Source organism: Apium graveolens, chromosome 10 (assembly GCF_009905375.1).
Source record: "Apium graveolens cultivar Ventura chromosome 10, ASM990537v1, whole genome shotgun sequence".
Lineage (NCBI taxonomy): Eukaryota > Viridiplantae > Streptophyta > Magnoliopsida > Apiales > Apiaceae > Apium > Apium graveolens.
This window is the reverse complement of record NC_133656.1, coordinates 145,233,620-145,252,992: the sequence shown is the minus strand read 5'-3', so window position 1 is coordinate 145,252,992 and position 19,373 is coordinate 145,233,620. Positions and strand designations below refer to the sequence as shown.

Genomic DNA, 19,373 nt, shown 5'->3' with positions numbered 1-19,373 from the left:
TAAATTTTTTCTTTACATGATATATACTAACCATTTAAAAAACAAAAACATTTTTTTTTAAAAAAAATAGAAATTTTCAACTGCTTTCGGTCGCTTTTAGCTAAATTCTGCCATTTTTGGTCGAATTTAGTAAAAACAATTTGGTGTATTTTCTTTGGCGGCAAATTTGTTATTTCCATTCATTTTGAAAAAAGAGGCGGGAAATTTTCCGTCCAAACGATTTACTAAATTTGATCAAAAATGGTCGAATTTATTTTTCCAAAATTCAAGTTATTTGGTGGGAAGTTTCCCCCCTTTTGGCAGAATACTCAATTCGACCGAATAAAAAGTCGGTCGAATTTAACTGCTAAATTCGACCGGATAAAAAATCGGTCGAATTCTAAATTCGACCGATTAAAAATGACCGCTCTTTAATTCGACCGTAAATGGTTGAATTTACCCGTGCCCCTTAAATTCGACCAAATACGATAGAATTTAGCTGCAGTCATTTTTAGTTGGTCGAAAATACCTGACTTTCTTGTAGTGATTGGCCAATGGCTATACTAATATCGTTGAACTGTCGTTAGAATAAGATCAGAAAATGTGTCAAGTTGGTGACGAGGATGGAAGGACCCCTCTTCATTTGGCTATAATGAAAGGTCAACAAAAATCTGTTTGTGAGTCTGATAAAAAAGGGACACTATTGCACTTGTCCGTTGTGTATAATCGTTTAAATGTGTTCATTCTTATATTAGAATCAACAGATCAGGATTTGTTAAACATCAAAGATGATAATGGAAACACAATTTTACATTCTGCAGCAGCTTTAAGATGGATGCTGGTAAACTCTCACACACAGTTGCCTCTGTAGTATTTATAAATATTTTAAGGTGACAAAGTAATAACTCATCGATAAATTTATTAAAAATTATGTCGTCTTAAATTTTGTTAGGTAAAGATTCAGTTTAGTATCAGTTCACAATATAATATGATTGAGGTTATTTCTCAATATTACAATATTAAACATCAAATTATAAGAACTTGTATATTTAATAAATTCATATATTATCAACAAAATCTTTATTATTGAATATTATACAATATATATTTGAGATCTATAAAACTTGCATATATAATTAATTTCCTGCCTCTCTAATTAATTTAGTTATTTGTGTGTCTGTTTGGTGTTCAATCTCTTAAACATACCATTCACGTAAATTGCTTTAAATGATAGTATATCATTTATTTAAGATCATACTCTAATAACTTTAAAGGTTTAGATATATAAGTTAACTATATTGTTTGCATTAAATTAGTTTGAAATGAAGTTCCGGTATAAACTGTGTGGCGCCCTCCAAACCCGGGTCAGAAGTTTGGGGTCCACACACACACCTTATTTATAACTTGCTTATAACAATAATAAAGATAATAATAATATGCAGTGACCCTACTTACCAACTATCGCGGATCGCAACAGGTTAAAGTATGTACACAAGCCAAACACACACTTATATTACAAACCGTTCAAATCCCAACTATTCAAACTCAGAACTGAGTATTAAACATTATGACAAACTTTTTCAAACTTAAATTATCTCAAAAACTGCCTGCTAGATTAACTCGATCAACCTGGACCCCTAGCTCTCACGCTAGATTGAGGATCCTCGCTACCAACTGGTTCTTTTTTAACTGGAAAAGAACATAAACAATACCGCACAAATGAGCTAACAAGCTCAGCAAGTCTCAATGACAAGACTGAGAATAATGATCATCAAATGAAAAGGGTTATGATGTCAAGTGATCAATGAATTATAATTTAGAATTGGATATTATATTTTTATTTTTTAAAAAAACCAAGGTTAGGCTGTTGATCAGTCACGCATTAACCCCGAGCAAAGCACACAACACTGCTCTAACTACTGGATCCAAGGCACACATTGGCCTAACTTGACCATTAATATGGTCTGACCACGAATCTGGTCCACAATTTTATAAAAACAATCCAATTCTAACATAATAACAGAATAAACAATGTAAAGCATTAAACAGAATCATAAATAACATGGGCTGTTCGATAATGAAATGGTTTCAATCTTCAAGAGGATCAATATGGCAATTTCAAAGCTTAGTTGTTAGGTAATGAAAGAATTGGATAACAAAGGAATCGATGTTTCAAGGTTACAAGGATTTGGTCTTTCAAAGCATAAGGTACAATTGTTTGAATATGTAAGTATGTTAGATATATTTGATAATGTCATGACTAATATGATTTATGTTTAGTTTTCAGATCTTACTTTAACAGGACAAATCAGTACTTAACTGAAATCAGCACTTATACTGAAGTCAGAACTTAAGTTATCAATACTTAAGGTTCAGGAGATATTTATCTGAAGATAATATCAGGACTTAAAGGAAACGTTCAGATAAGGAAGGAGGCTGATTGAAAGGAAAAGAAGATCAAGACAAACGTAAGAAGAGATATGCATGAAGAAGGAATTCTATGAAAAATAGAATACTTGGAAGAAAAGATAGCTGATTGATATATTTTAGAAAGCAGAATTATATTCCATATCAATTAGCGATTATCTTGTAACTGTGTAGTATATAAACACAGACATAGGGTTTACACTATAAGTGTTATCGTTATCGAGAATATTATTCATTGTAACCCTAACAGCTCTCGTGATATTTGTTCATCACTGAGAGAAGACAGTTCCATACTGTAACAGAATTTGTTGCTTTGAATAAAGTCTGTTTTCTGTTACTTGTGTTATTAGAATTCGATTTGATTGTGCTATACACTGTATTCACCCCCCTCTACAGTGTGTGTGACCTAACAAGTGGTATCAGAGCCTATCTGTTAACACACAAACAGTTTAAGATCCAAAAACAATCATGTCTGAAGCAGAAACTCCAACCAAGCCCACCAAAACTGAAGAACCACCAAAGACACAAATCCATAGTCGATATGAGACTATTAGAGTTCCCATATTGAAACCGTCTGAATATCCCATATGGAAGGTGAGGATGACTATGTTTCTGGAAGCTACAGATCCAGAATATCTTGACAGAATCAAGGAAGGACCTCACAATCCAACAAAGCTCGTTGTTGCAGTTGCAGGTGAAGCAGCAAAGTCTGTACCAAAGGAGAAGAGTGATTACACTGCTGAAGATATCATTTCAATTGCTAAGGATGCGAAGGTACGACAGTTACTGCATAGTGCCATTGATAATGTAATGTCAAACATGGTAATTAACTGCAAGACTGCAAAGGAGATATGGGATGCCTTGGAAATAAGATGTCAGGGAACTGATTCGATCAAGAAGAACAGGAAGACAATACTCACTCAAGAGTATGAACACTTTGACTCAAAGCCAAATGAGTCATTGACTGATTTATATGACAGATTTGTCAAGCTCTTGAATGATTTGTCACCGGTTGATAAGGAATATGATCTTGAAGATTCAAACCTTAAATTCCTGTTAGCTCTTCCTGTAAGCTGGGATTTGAAGGCAACAACTATAAGAGACAACTATAATCTTGATGAAACGACTCTTGATGAAATTTATGGGATGCTCAAGACTCATGAACTTGAGATGGAACAAAGAAGCAATAGGAAAGGAGGAAAGTCAAGGACAATTGCTTTTAAGGCTGAAGAAGAATCTCCCAAGGCAGCTACCTCAAGGAAAGGCAAGGGTAAAGCTCTCTTCACAAAGTTTGATACTGAGTCATCAAGTTCTGATAGTGATGATGACTCAGAAACTGAAAGCTTGCCTGAGACGGATGCTGATGAAGAGATGATGAAGCTGTGTGCTCTTATGGTGAAAGGAATCATGAAGATTGCATACAGGAAGTTCAGGAAAGGAAAAAAGTTTTCCAGGAGAGGTGCAAGTTTTGATAAGAAGAATTTCAGAAAATCTGAAGGCAAAGGAGGAAAGTCTGATAGAGGAGATTATACAAATGCCAAATGTTACAGTTGTGGTGAGAAAGGCCATATATCTCCTGATTGCAAGAAAGTGAAGAGTGATAAAGGCAAGGCTCTTTTTATAAAGAAGAAAAGCTGGACAGACACCTCAGATTCTGAAAGTGAGGAGAATTATGCCTTGATGGCAAATGCTGATATGGCAAGTGCTGAAAGCAGTTCTGAAGCTGCTGAGTTAAAGGTACCTCAAACTACTTATGCCTTTCATACTGATGATATTAATGAGTTGAGAAGATATCTTAAAACCATGTTCATTAGCTATAGAGACCAAACTTTAACATGTGAAAGATTAACTTCTGAAAATCTTGCTTGTAAAAAGAGGATTGATTATTTAGAAAAAGAGTTAGTCATGTTCCATCAAACTCAAAAAGATAGAGATGATTCTTTCTATGTTAGGGATGAAGTACTTAAAATGAATGAATCTCTAAAAGCTGAGTTAGAAAAGGAAAGAGAGATTATCAGGATTTGGACTAACTCTGGCAGAACAACTCAGAATTTGTTAAGTAGTGAAAACTGGAAAGAGGGCTTAGGTTATGGAGATGATAAAAATGATAAAGGTACTATAGATATTAAGCCTATAGTTGTTAAACAAAAGCCAAAGTTAAAACCTGTTAAGTTTGTAGTGGTAAAGTCTGATACTGAGAAATCAGAAGTTAAAAAGGAATTAACTTCTGACAAACTAAAACAGGAAAAGACAACTGAAGTAAACATAGGCTTAATGACAAAGAAGCAGCTTAAGCATAAGCTGAAAGATGTTAAGAATGCAAACAAGGTAAAATTACCTAGGAAAAATAGGAATGGAAAGGAATGTGTGAATAAAAGCAATGATTATAAGCCTGTTCTTGATGCTCCTAGAAAAACGTGTCATAACTGTGGAAGTTCTAACCATCTGGCTTCTTTTTGCAGGAAGAATAAGAACATAAACTTCTTACCTTCAAAGTCAAGAGTTAAGAGTCGGTCTATTAGATATAAGCCATAAAATCCTTGTTTTCATTGTGGTAGTTTATGGCATTCCATTTATACTTGTAAGGAATATCATAGTCTGTAATATGATTATTATCAAATAAAACCTTCTTTAAAGAAAGTTAGCATTGTTCCTTCCAGTGTAAATTCTGATTCAAAGTCTGATAGTGTAAATTCTGATAAGAAAAATGTTAACATAAACTCTGATGCTAAATCCGCTGCAAATGTTAACAAACTTAATAAGGCCAAAGGATCCAAGCAAGTCTGGGTCCTTAAAACTAATCATTAGTGGTCTTTGTGATTGCAGGGCAACAGGAAAAACATCCTAGTTCTTGACAGTGGATGTTCAAGACATATGACTGGAAATAAAGCCCTGCTATCAGACTTTGTGGAGAAGGTTGGCCCAAGTGTTTCTTATGGAGATGGCAACATTGGAAAAACATTGGGATAAGGCAATATCAATCTTGGGAATGTCATCATTAAAGAAGTAGCTCTAGTCTCAGGACTTAAACACAATCTGCTGAGTGTTAGTCAAATCTGTGACAGAGGTTATCATGTGGATTTCCTTGAAGAACACTGTGAAGTTGTAAGTAAATCTACAGGCAAAGTTGTTCTGAAAGGATACAGGCGTGGTAACATTTATGAAGCCAAGCTTTCAACAAGTACTGATGGTTCTGCAGTCTGTGTGATTAGTTGAGCATCAATTGAAGAAAGCTGGAACTGGCACAAGAAACTCTCTCATTTAAATTTCAACAATATAAATGAATTAGTCAAGAAAGATCTTGTGAGATGACTGCCAAAGTCAGTATTTGCTCCTGATGGCCTTTGTGATTCTTGTTAGAAGGCTAAACAGAGGAAATCTTCATTCAAGAGCAAGACTGAATCATCAATTCTTGAGCCTTATCACCTACTACATGTTGATCTATTTGGTCCTGTAAATGTCATGTCTATTGTAAAGAAGAAATATGTTATGGTCATAGTGGATGAGTTCACCAGATACACATGGGTGCATTTCTTGCACACAAAAAGTGAAACTGCATCTATCTTGATTGATCATGTCAGGCAACTGGTTAAATTGGTCAAAGATATTGTGAAGATTATAAGAAGTGATAATAACACTGAGTTCAAGAATTTGATAATGGAAGAGTTCTGCAAAAACCATGGAATCAAGCAGGAATTTTCTGCTCCTGGAACTCCACAACAAAATGGAGTTGTTGAAAGAAAGAATAGAACTCTTATTGAAGCTGCACGAACTATGCTTGATGAAGCAAAGCTTCCAACCTATTTCTGGGCTGAAGCTGTGTGGACTGCTTGTTTTACTCAAAATGCAACACTCATTAACAAGCATGGAAAGACACCATATGAGATGGTGAAGAAAAAGAAGCCAAATCTGAAATATTTTCATGTATTTGGATGCAAGTGTTTTGTTCTTAAGACTCATCCTGAACAGCTATCGAAATTTGATCTAAAAGCTGATGAAGGAATCTTTGTTGGATATTCACTTTCCATAAAAGCCTTCAGAGTCTTTAACTTGAGAACAAAGGTGGTCATGGAATCTATCAATGTCTCATTTGATGATAAGAAAATTACTGGACTTGAAGATTTCAATGATCATGATCAGCTGTGATTTAAAAATGAAGACTTAAATTCTGATACTGAAAATCTTGACAATCTAAATCCTGGTATTGCAAACTCTAATGGATTAAGCTCTGATGTTATTGAAACTGTGGTGACTACGCCAAAGGAAGATGCACCTGTGCAGGGGGAGCATACTAAAGATGCAACCACATCTCAAGAAGCATCAGAACATATAACTGGCTCTTCAAGTTCTGATTCATCAAGTTCTGATAAGCCAAGTTCTGATAATTCTGAAAATTTAAAAACTGAAGGATCCAACTCAGAGAGCATAGTTTCAGGGGGAGCATCAGAAGATGTTGATAAAGATGGCATGGATCATGGGGAAGCATCCAGTTCTAGAGAAAACCTTCCATCTGCAAGGAAGTGGACTAAATCACATTCACCTGACTTAATAATTGGAAATCCTGATGCAGGTGTCAGAAGTAGAACAACTAGTTCAAGTGAATGTCTTTACAATTCTTTTCTTTCTCAGACTGAACCAAAGAAAGTGGAAGAAGCTCTTCAAGATGCTGATTGGGTGCAAGCAATGCAGGAAGAGTTAAATGAATTTAAAAAAAACAAAGTCTGGACCCTAGTGCCAAGACCAAAGAACAGATCTGTTGTTGGTACAAAGTGGGTATTCAGAAACAAAACTGATAGTGATGGCATAATTACAAGGAATAAAGCAAGGTTAGTTGCAAAAGGATATTCTCAACAGGAGGGAATTGATTATGATGAAACATTTGCACCAGTTGCTAGATTGGAAGCCATAAGGATATTTTTGGCTTATGTTGTTCACAAAAAGTTTACTGTCTTTCAAATGGATGTGAAAAGTGCTTTTCTCAATGGAGAATTGGAGGAGGAAGTATATGTTGAACAACCTCCAGGCTTTGTCGATCCCAAATATCCAAATCATGTCTACAGGCTTAATAAAGCACTTTATGGCCTTAAGCAAGCTCCTAGAGCATGGTATGGGACTTTAGCTCAGTTTCTTCTGGAAAGTGGATTTAACAGATGAACTATAGACAAAACACTGTTCTACCTGCAACCATGGAAAGGACTTACTTCTGGTTCAGATTTATGTTGATGATATCATCTTTGGTTCTACAAATGACAGACTTTGCAAAAAGTTTGCCAAACTGATGCAGTCAAGATATCAAATGAGTATGATGGGAGAACTTAGCTATTTTCTGGGCCTTCAAGTCAAGCAGAATGAAGAAGGAACTTTTATTTGTCAAACCAAGTACACCAGAAACTTGCTGAAGAAATTCGGAATGCAAGATTGTTCAAGTGCATCCACTCCCATGGCCACTGCAACAAAAATGGATAATGATACTGGTAAATCAGTAGATATTACTGATTGCAGAGGTATTATTGGCTCTCTACTCTATCTAACTGCTAGTAGACCTGATATCATGTATGCTACCTGTCTTTGTGCAAGATTTCAAGCAGATCCAAGAGAACCTCACTTAACAGTTGTGAAAAGAATATTCAAGTATCTTAAGGGAACAGCTGATCTGGGATTGTGGTATCCCAGAGAATCAGATTTTAAACTAATAGGTTACTCAGATGCAGATTTTACAGGTTGCAAAATTGACAGGAAGAGCACAAGTGGAAGCTGCCAATTTCTTGGAGGCAGATTGGTTTCTTGGTTTAGCAAGAAACAAAAGTCAATTTCCACATCAACTGCAGAAGCAGAATACATTGTTGCAGGAAGCTGTTGTGCACAGATTCTTTGGATGAAGAATTAGTTACTGGATTATGAGTTAACATATTTTAAAATCCCTATTTACTGTGATAATCAAAGTGCTATTGCTATGACAGGTAATCCAGTTAAACACTCAATGACAAAGCATATCAGCATTAGGTATCACTTCATAAGGGAACATGTGGATGAAGGTACAGTGGAATTGCACTTTGTTCCAACAGATCAACAACTAGCAGATATCTTCACAAAACCAATGTGTGAAGCTACTTTTACAAGATTGGTATATGAACTTGGAATGGTTTCAGGTTCTTTCTCTAAATCTGCTTAGTTTTGTTCTGATACATCAGACTTTATGATCAGTATTTACAGATATTACTCTCTTTGTGTATTCTGTGCCTAATTGAAAATTGCTTAAGTACTGATTGTTGTCTGATGTGAATTTCTAAACTTTGATAGTGAAATGACTGTTTCTGTGACTATTCAATCCTATGAGGATAATTGTGCTAGATACTGACCTAGTAGTCTTTAACATACTAGAGATCCCATGTTAGAAGTAATTATTTATGTGGAAATCTATTGACACAAGCAAATTCTGATATTGAGCTTAGTTACGTTTACTTTGTCTATCTTATTACTAAGTCCAAAACTAGAATAATGCTTCTCATCTGTTAAGTTCTGATGTTAGTAAATCTGCTGAATGTACTAAATGCTGATAAACCTCACTTATCAAAAGACAAAGGAAAAGAAAAGGGAATAAAAATCAGGTACTCCTTTGAGATCTAGAGTAAAAATGTGGAAGGGACGACCCAAGTGCATTGTTGGTATTAAGTAATATGCATCATAAAAAGTAAAAATAAATATTTTTCTTGGTGACTTTTCACACTCTATGATTACTGGAGAAATACTCTGATAATAGCATAAATTCTGACAAGCAGTCGTGACTCACTTACACTGAGAAGCCACTGTAAAATGGAATTTCAAAAGATGCATAAAATAAGCACAAAACAGTTGAGGTGGACTCATGCATGAACTCATTCAATAGTAGGCTTCAGAATAATGACAGATTTTAAGTAAAGTTCTTAGTTATGCCTTATTTCTAAGATTACTGAAGTGAATCAGACTTTACTCTTTATCTGATATTTAGCCTAATGCACACACTTACACTCCATATGAATGATAAATATTACTGTGGCGATCAATATTGTTTTAGATGAATAGTTTATGTGTCAGATTGCATAAATTCTGAGGATAGGATCTGATGGAAGTTCTGATGATTAAGTTTTGAAGAACCGAAATCAGAATTTGTGTGAAGAATTACAGAAATAGGTAGTCAACTTTTCGAGTTAAGAAATCATGTTCTGATGACTGTTAAGTTCTGATATAAGTCTAAGTGCTTATATTAAATTCTGATTCTTTCCTTGACTTATTTGTGGTTAAAATCTGAAACAGTCTTATTTTAAATCAGAATATATTTGGGTGGAATATTAACAGTCAATATAATTAGGGTTATTGGTACACGTCCATGCACAGTAATATTTACTTGTTTTTTGTGCGCATTAAACCCTGTTTTACACTTCCAATGGCTGTTTTTATTCTCCTCAGTCTAGGGAGACGAGGTAGAATTAATTCTACCTGTCAGGATTAAATTTTCCTTGCATCTCCTGGCATTCTATTGCCTATATCAACCAACACTTCACTCCAGCCGGCACATCTCTAAATTTCTCACAAACTCACTCTCGTTTTATTCTTAACACCAAAAATGGCTGCATTTGGCTGGTTTTACAATTATGGCGATGAGACTATACATGTCTTTATAAATGGAATTCCAACTCCATACCCTATCGCCAACATCCCTCACAATCTTTGGATTCAATTTTCAGAGGTTATTAAACGTGATCTGTTGACAGTTCGAAGAGAACTTCATCTCCGTCGTCTTCGACAGCAGGAGCGAATCCTACGACTCGCTATTCTCTTTGTTGAGAGCAGGAAGAAGAAATAGTTTTTGCTCCCTGTTTCTCTTCACCATCAGCTTTGTCAGGCTTCTTAGCTTAGGACAATAGTTGATGCTGATAGGATTTGTAGCTTAGGACACTCTTGTAATCTTGTGCTATAATTTCAATTTCATGAATGTATTCTCTTAATATATTAATGGAATTTTTATATATTTGCAAGATGTTGTCTCTGAGTTGTTTAAAATTCTGATACATTTTTAAATCCTGATTTATCCATATTCTGATGACCATTTTATTACTGATACAAATCAAGTTCTGATTCTGACGTGGTAGTACCTGATTCCTTGATTTATTTATTTTTTGGTCATTCTCTCACCTGATGTATTTTTACAGAATATTGGTTTCGTAGTAAAAATGATTTATAAGTGGGAACAATTTAAATTTTAAATTAAAACTGAAGTACCTTGATTAATGGGATTACTTGGTAAGTGGAACGGTTTTTCCTTGAAAAACTGCATGTGATAAGTAATGATTACTGTTTTCCCGTGCCCATTACTTATTCTTTACTGCTGCATGTCTGACAGGTGTCCAACGGTTACTTTTTCTACCGTGTATAAGTAAACGAGAGAGAAGATTGTAAAATCTTTTATTTACTTTCACACTTTATCTTTCTTTACTTCTATTCTCTCATCTCCTGACGTTGTTTTTCATACAGACATTTTATCAAACACCTTACAGGCAACCTTAATTCTCAATTTTTCTCATGGCACCTAAGGATTTAATCATAGATGGAGCTAAGTTCGTTCCCAACAACTATGTTGCAATCTTATATCATGATGAAGCTCCATCTAAGTTGCACTTTGTGCAAGATCTTCTAGCACACAGTGAAATTGGGTATGCATTGACCCAGCCTCAAGTCATTTCCAGCCAACAAGTTCTGACATTTTGGCGGACTGGGCATTTTGACAATGGTGGTGCTACTGGTACTCCAAGTATTATTTTTGAAGTAAATGAGGTTGAACATGTGGTAACTCCTAGAGCAGTTCGCAAAGCTCTACAGTTACCAGAAGGTTGCATTTTCTCAACAGCGGAGGAACCAGTGTTATAGCAGCTCATGGCCAATTTGGGGTATGAGAAGAGTTTGGCCAAGCTTGGACAGTTGAACGAGCACATATCAGAAAGGAATGGAGCTTTTTCTTCGACTGCATCAGTAAAGCATTTGGCAATAAGTGTTCCAACTTTGATGCCATTCCAATCATGAGTCAGCACATCAGGTATGCTATTATTCACCAAACTCATTTTGATTTTGCAAGTGCTGTGCTAGGCTTTATTGGGGATAGGATGACAGAGGATAGAAATGTAGTTTACTTTGTTAGATTCTGTCAGCTTATATATACCTTTTGCTGTGCTAATGAACCCCAACCAGCCAGTTCTTTATTTTCACCTTTTAAACTTGCAAAACGTGCTTTTAATGACTTGGTAAATGTTGACCTTAAGAAAATGGTGGTTAGACCCTTACAGATATCTCAGTCTGTAAAACAGATCTTGGTAAATGCTGATCCTCTAACCTACAAATCTGTTTACCCTGATGTACAACCTACCACCACCACCACCCAGACAACTCAACAACCATCAGAACATACCACACATACACCTCAATCTACTCAACCTTATGTCAGAACATATCTCACAACTTCACAGCTACCTCAACCTTCATCATCATCACCTACTGTGAAGCCTTCATCTTCCAAGCCCAAGAGGACAAAGACTGTACCTCAGACAACACAGAAGAGATGGAAGTTTGTTCTGAGAGATGAGTCAGATAGTGAGGAACAGGTCCTGTATCAGAACCTATTATACAAGAAGCTGAGAAGGTCTCTTCTCAGAAGGATACTGGAATTGGGGGATCTAAGCTTCTCAAAAGGCTTAGAAGAATGTCTTATGCTGAAACTCCCAAGGAATCTACACCTTCAAAGAAAAGAAAGAAACAGAGAGCTCACAGGCCAGCTTCAGATGATGAGGAAGCAGCAGCTAAGGAAGGAGATCAGGAATCTCTGATCTCAAAAGAGCCAGAATTTGCTGGAGCTACTGCATCTCCATATTCATTATCACCAACCCATGAAGCTACTGCTACAGATAAAGCATCTACACCACCTATGTCTCCTGTACATGAACCAGTATCTACTGAACACCCAGGCACAAGTGCTGAAATTGATATTCACAATCTAGTTGTGTCTGAGGTTCTCTATTTAGAAGCTCCAACAGCAATAAATCCATCAACAACACCACTTACTGATGCTAATGAAACTCCAGAATTGTCTGCAACACCTTCTCTGCATCTAGATGTTGATGATCAGAATATAGGTGAGCATCAGACTATGGATGTTGATCAGAACTTGGAAGCAGATCAGCACTTAGAGGAGGATGTTGAAGTCTCAATTGCTTCTCATACTTTTCTTTTAACAGAAGATGCTGATTCTGTCAGTTCTGATGCTGCAAATGTTGATGATACTGGAGATGCTGCTATAAATGCAGATGCTGATGAAGCTGGTCCTTCAGGACATGCACCTCAACAGACTGTTTCTAAATCTGAACTAGTCAAGAAGTTTGTTCGAGGAGAAGCACCAGTACCTTGGAGTGAAACTCCTAGAGGACAGGAGTGGACTAAAGAATGGAATACAGTTACCTTTGTTCCATCTGAAAAAATTATTGCTGAGCACTTGGCGAAAGCTGATGAGATGCTAATTAATGATAATTTCAAGACACAGCTTTGAGTCACTGCATTGAGTACTAGACATCTGCAAGGTCTACATTCAACAACTCATGCAGGGTTACATAAAATTCAGGAATAATTGCTCAAGCAAGAAACGACTAAGAAAATTGATAAGAAAACTTTCTTCCAACCTACCTTTGACAGAGTTGCTTACATTGAGAAGACCCAAGAGAAGCAACAGACTCAGATTGATGATATTTTGAAAAATCAAGCTTCTCAGAAATCTCAACTCGATGAAATCCAATCTTCAGTGGAATTGCTTGTCTCTCTTCTCTTACCTGCTGATGCCAAAAAGGGGGAGAAGGTAATTAATTCCAAATGCAAAACTGTTAAGACACTGAAGGGGAAGGATGATGAAAAAGATGACCAGGGAAACTCTAGAATGGGTGGAGGTCATGGTCAAGGTAGTGGTTTCTCATCAAGAAGAGCTGAAGCTACATGTCATAGAACAAGTTCTAATACTGGAAAAAGAATTACTTCTGATACTAGTAAAAGGATAAGTTTTTATGAACTTTTGGATCTTGATGAAGAAATATCAAGACAGTTATTTCTTAAGGAAAATCCAGGAATGGACTTTGAGAGTCTGATGGAAGAAGAAGCTAGACTTAAGTCAGAAAAAGTCAATTCTAAATCTGAAGCTTCTGTTGGTAAAAAGAAACTTCCTAAGGCCAAAGGCATTATGATAAAAGAAAGGACAAATCCTGAAGCAACCAAGGTCAAATCACAATTGCAGATAGATCCAAGGTCCAAGGGAAAAGAAAAAGTTGGTGAACCTATAAAGGTTTATGTGCCTCCCGTGGATGAAGAAATTACTGTTGAAGATGCTGATCTTACTCTGACTTCAAGGAAGATTTCTAAGACAACCTCTAACATGGCTCAAGTTGTTCAGAGTCAAGATATAGTTAGTTCTGATATTACAAAGAAGCAAGTAACCTCTGACATAGCTCAAGTTGACTTGATATCAGAAGATAAGGAAAAGGAAACCTCTGACATTGCTCATGTTAAACCCTCAAAGTTACTCCTACCAGGATTCACTAAAGCCAAACAGACTCAACCTTTGAAGACTGCATCAAGTTGTTTTGAAGCAAAAGTGGTTACTGGAAAGGAAGCAAGAGATAAATCTGGATTGGGTAGTGCTGATGAAAGAAGAGTACAGAACACAACCAATGATCCAACTTCCTTAAGTGAACCAGGTATTGGAGCAACTCCTGAAAGATTGAATCAACTAGAATCTGTACAGATGGTTTACCATACCTACTTGAAAGAACACATCTTGTTGTACTTCATGACAGATGGTAGGGTTTACCATATAAGGGAAAATGCTATTCCACTGAAGTATTTTGAATAATTGGAACATGTATTATTCTTACTTCAAGTGAATGACAGAATAACAGAAAGTGCTGCAAACTATTTAAAGAATCAAATTCAGAGACAGAAAATGCTTTATTCTGTAAAGTCTGACAGCACATATCTTCCAAGGTACAGAGATCACAAGGGTGATATTGTTGAGATGAAGCCTAACTCTGCTAAGATTATAACTACCTTTCTGGGTTATAAGGCTGTAGAATTCAATCTTGAGTCTGACAAGGTGTATTTGATCAGACTGGATCAGGACATAAGGAAAGCTAGAATTAATAATCTCAGGGCTGCTATCTTTCAAACTGGTGAAGATTCTGCAGAACTTAAAGATGCTAAAAGGAGGATGATTGATGAACTCAGGATATGTTGAGAGATGTTTGTTAAAGAACTATCTCAGAACAACTCCTGACATCAGAGAGATCAGAAAGTGAAGCCAAGTCAAGATCTACAACTGCTCAAATTCTGATATGAATACAGACTGAAGTTGTTATCAGTAGTTAAAATTTATAAAGCTTTAAGGACTGTAAGTTGTAGTTATCTAGTCAAATTCTCATGCATTTGTACTTAATATTTTTGACATCATCAAATATCTGTTAAACTTGTATATTATGCTAATTTACAAGTTGGGGGAGATTGTTAGATATATTTGATAATGTCATGACTAATATGATTTATGTTTAGTTTTTAGATCTTACTTAAACAGGACAAATCAGTACTTAACTGAAATCAGCACTTATACTGAAGTCAGAACTTAAGTTATCAGTACTTAAGGTTCAGGAGATATTTATGAGAAAATAATATCAGGACTTAAAGGAAACGTTCAGATAAGGAAGGCGGTTGATTGAAAGGAAAAGAAGATCAAGACAAACGTAAGAAGAGATATGCATGAAGAAGGAATTCTATGAAGAATAGAATACTTGGAAGAAAAGATATCTGATTGATATATTTTATGAAGCAGAATTATATTCCATATCAATTAGCGATTATCTTGTAACTGTGTAGTATATAAGCACAGACATAGGGTTTACACTATAAGTGTTATCGTTATCGAGAATATTATTCATTGTAACCCTAGCAGCTCTCGTGATATTTGTTCATCACTGAGAGGACAGTTCCATACTGTAACAGAATTTATTGCTTTGAATAAAGTCTGTTTTCTGTTACTTGTGTTATTAGAATTCGATTTGATTGTGCTATACACTGTATTCACCTCCCTCTACAGTGTGTGTGACCTAACAAAGTAATTCGGTTCAGTGTTTGGTATTTAGTTTGTACGTATTTGTGGAGTAGTATCGTATATTTATGGTTCATATTTGGGTATACAACAATCAATGGTTTAGAAAGAATAAGGTTTACGGCTCAAGATCAATAACTGGAATCAGGGTTTAGGGTTCAGTGCTTCAAAGCATTTGCAATATAAAACAGGACTATCAATCAACTACAATATATCTCGAGAAAGTTCAGAACACTTGCCTGGTACTAGCTTGCTATACTATACTAACTCCCAATCACAACCGTCTTACTCCTCGACTATCTGTTTCCCTCTCCTACGCCTTGCCTCCTCTGCTCACATATCATAAGCATCTATCAATATTCAACTAATAATATTCTGTTCGATATACACTTCTATCTACCCTTCGTCTTACCCAAATCCGATTAACGGATTGAAAGTTACGCAATAAACAAGTAAACACCGAACACATAGATCGACAGTCAAACAATAAGTCACATATAGCAAATAACACGTCAAATAATCAATGACATATCATTTATAAAGGGGTCTCGGGTCATACACAGGCTTTCGGGTATTTAAAATGATTTTTAAAACATCTTTCAGAATTAAAACGGGTCGTTGGATAAATTTTAAAGCAACAAACAGGGTTCGGTTGGCCGAATCTGGCTTCAAAACAATTTTATAATAATTATCGAGTCTTGAAAACAATTTAAAATAATATTTTAAAGCTCGAAACTATTTTTCGGAATTTTTAAATCATTTTTAAATAATTAAATCTAATTAATTAATTAATTAAATCAATTAATAATTAATTAAATCAATTAATCAATTAATTTTCGAATTAATTGACCAATTAATCAATTAATTATCAACTAAAATTAATTAACTAATTATTTCAGATTTATTTTTGAATTAAAAATAATTTTTGAAATTAAAGTAATGATTTTTGGCATTTTCAGAAATTAAAAATGGATTTTTATAATTAAAATAAATAGAAAATATGATTTTTAAAGATTTTTAAAACAGGAATCCTATTTCTGAAACTTTCCAGAAACTTCAGGGACTAAACTGGTCCCCAAAAGTTTAGGTACCAAACTGCAAATTTTACAGGGCTCGCTGGAAAACAATCGGGGTTCGCCGGAGATGGCGTTCCCGGAATCGTCACACCTTCAGGAGCTCCAGATATCATCTACAATTCATGAGAAATACATCCCAATAATCATTTCGTCCTAATAACCCCAGACCTGGCCGGAAAATGGCCAAGAACTTCACCGGTTTCCGGTGACCCGAAGAAAACTTCAAAACACAACCCCCTTCGATTCATGAATTCTCTGTTAACGAGCTATATACCAATCGATTCAAATTTCATAAGGAACACAACCCACTGTAATACAACAACTAATAACCCCTAGATCAAAAAGCCCTAAATTTCAATTAAGAACATTCATACGGGTTATAAACTCTAATTTCAAAATTCGAAAATCAAACTCAATTTTGAACATGTTATTGAACTCCAAATCAGTCATATAATATATCAAAATTAATATGCAATCATCAAATCATTCAAACAATCATCCGAACAAAAATTCATATTTTTAATCAAAATAATTCGAAAATAAATAAATTTACAGAAAATAAAACTTTGATTCTGCAGGTGTATGGATCACAGATTACGATAGTACTCTTCAAGACCTTTGATCTGGTTACTCGAGCGTTGAAAACAAAGATCACTAACACCTTCGAATTGCTGTTTGATTCTCAGAAAGGTTTATGAATATAAGTATTTTCTCTGGAAAATTATATAATTACTGTCTGCAAATGATTTTTGATACGGAATAAAATACGGTAAAGGCTATTTATAATTACGGAAAATTAGTATCCCGTTGGATCATTCCGGATATAAAATGGTACGTTTATCTATAAAAATTGATCCAAACGGTACCGATTTTCGGGATAATTATCCAAACCAGTACAATTTGTACTGCGGTCTTGGTCTCAGCGCCTGGTTACACGTATTAAGAGGTGATAATTGTGATAGTTTTATAAAAAGATCATATTTATAAAAAATACGAGTTTTATTGATTTACCGAAATGAATAATGTATCGAAAATGTTACGCCGGGACCCGCGCAGGACAAACCGTAAGCCGGATCGAAAAAGTCGAAACATGAAAAATGCTCGGAATATTGCAATTAGGTTAGGAAGGAGTTTTCGGAAAAGTTTCGGGTTATAAAAACGTAAAAAGGGATGATGTCGGTTGGTTCCCGATTATATAAAAGTTTTTAAATATTCGGAAAAAGATGTTATAAAATTCATATATTTTCTATAAAATTATAAATCAACATAAAAATAAATAGGAAGATATGACAATTATCTATATTTTATTTTGGACATATAAAAATTAAAATACTCAATTAATATTATTTTTAAACATCCAAACACATATAACACTTACTAGATAATTCAGATAATAGATACTGAACATACATAATAATTACTTATCAGCAAAATAATTACACAGTGTATCCCGGATATTACAAACTGAACATGGGAAACACACAAATTAGTTAAACAATCAGAATTTCATAATAGGAAAGGGGTTTATAAACAATTTTAACTAATTTTTGAAGGTTTGATTTAAAATAACTCATTTTGTAACTGAAGGCCTTTTCTAGTGATATTTATTATTAATTTTTTGTGTTTATTTTATTTGCTCGACAGACTATTTTGTCGATTCTAAACCTGAATTATGCTTACTCAGATAATAAAATACCTGGTCAAGTGTACAAGAAGTGATGAAGTGAACCTAAATGTACTGAATGAAAATGGTCTCACAGCCTTGGACATAATACAAGAGATGCCCAAAGATACCAAAACTGCGGGAATTAAGGAGTTTCTAACCTCTGCTGGTGCTTTAACCTCAGCTGGCCTTCAGCTGGTTGCAGGTGATAACATGGAAGGGACAGCAGCAGCAGAGACAGCAACTGCTAGTAACAGCAAGCTCGTGAAAATGTGGAAGAAGGTGAAAAATTTTACCATCTTTCAAGAGAAAATGGAGAAGAGAGACGAGACATTACTGGTAGCAGCATCTGAAAAAGCTGCCATGGCTTACCAAGCAGCTATTAGTCCTCCCGGAGGTGTCGCGGGGATGGATGCCCCAGAATATCAAAAGGATTACGCAAATTCCCCTTATTTTAAAACGTATGATCTTGAACCTGCAAGTTCCCTTTTATCCTACTTTTACGAGGGTTTAAACAACTGATTTTGGATTTCTAACACTATCTCCTTTATGGCTGCTCTAAGTGTGATCTTTATATACGTAAGTGGTGCAAGTCTTAAACAGAAGATTTTTGTTTGGGTAATACGAGCGGCCATGTGGATAACGCTAACATCAATGACTGCTGCTAAAGACATTAAAAGGTCTTTTAAGATCAACAAAACCATTTTCGTACTTGTAGCAGGATTAGTCGCCTGGGTAGGAATGGTGATCTTTGCAGTTATTGTGGTTGTTTATCGTTCCCTACGCTACATACGTACAAAAATCAAAAAGCACAGGTCTGCCAGAAAGAAGAAACATATTAGAGGAAGAAGATACATTTTAATTAGTGAAAGCATTAAGCCCAAATACTGGTATGGTGTGATGAAATAGGTGTTTTCAATCCTCTTAATTTTTCTGCTAAATGCAACGTATCTGTAGTTATTAAAGCTTTTATAGTTCATGTAATGTGGTGGGATGCTTAATAAATAGAGCGTGCTATGTAAAACCTCGCAAATTGTTTTCACTATCAATTACAGATAATAAGACT

The 19,373-nt window shown here is 35.2% G+C and overlaps 1 protein-coding gene across 1 annotated transcript; it reads left to right on the top strand.

The window, feature by feature from the left end:
* The first annotated feature begins 580 nt into the window (after positions 1-580).
* On the top strand, positions 581-18,829 carry LOC141691099 (uncharacterized). The gene is made up of 2 exons (XM_074495842.1): positions 581-820; positions 18,329-18,829. The coding sequence occupies exons 1-2, from the start codon at positions 581-583 to the stop codon at positions 18,827-18,829; spliced, it is 741 nt and encodes a 246-aa protein (XP_074351943.1).
* Positions 18,830-19,373: the final 544 nt, after the last annotated feature.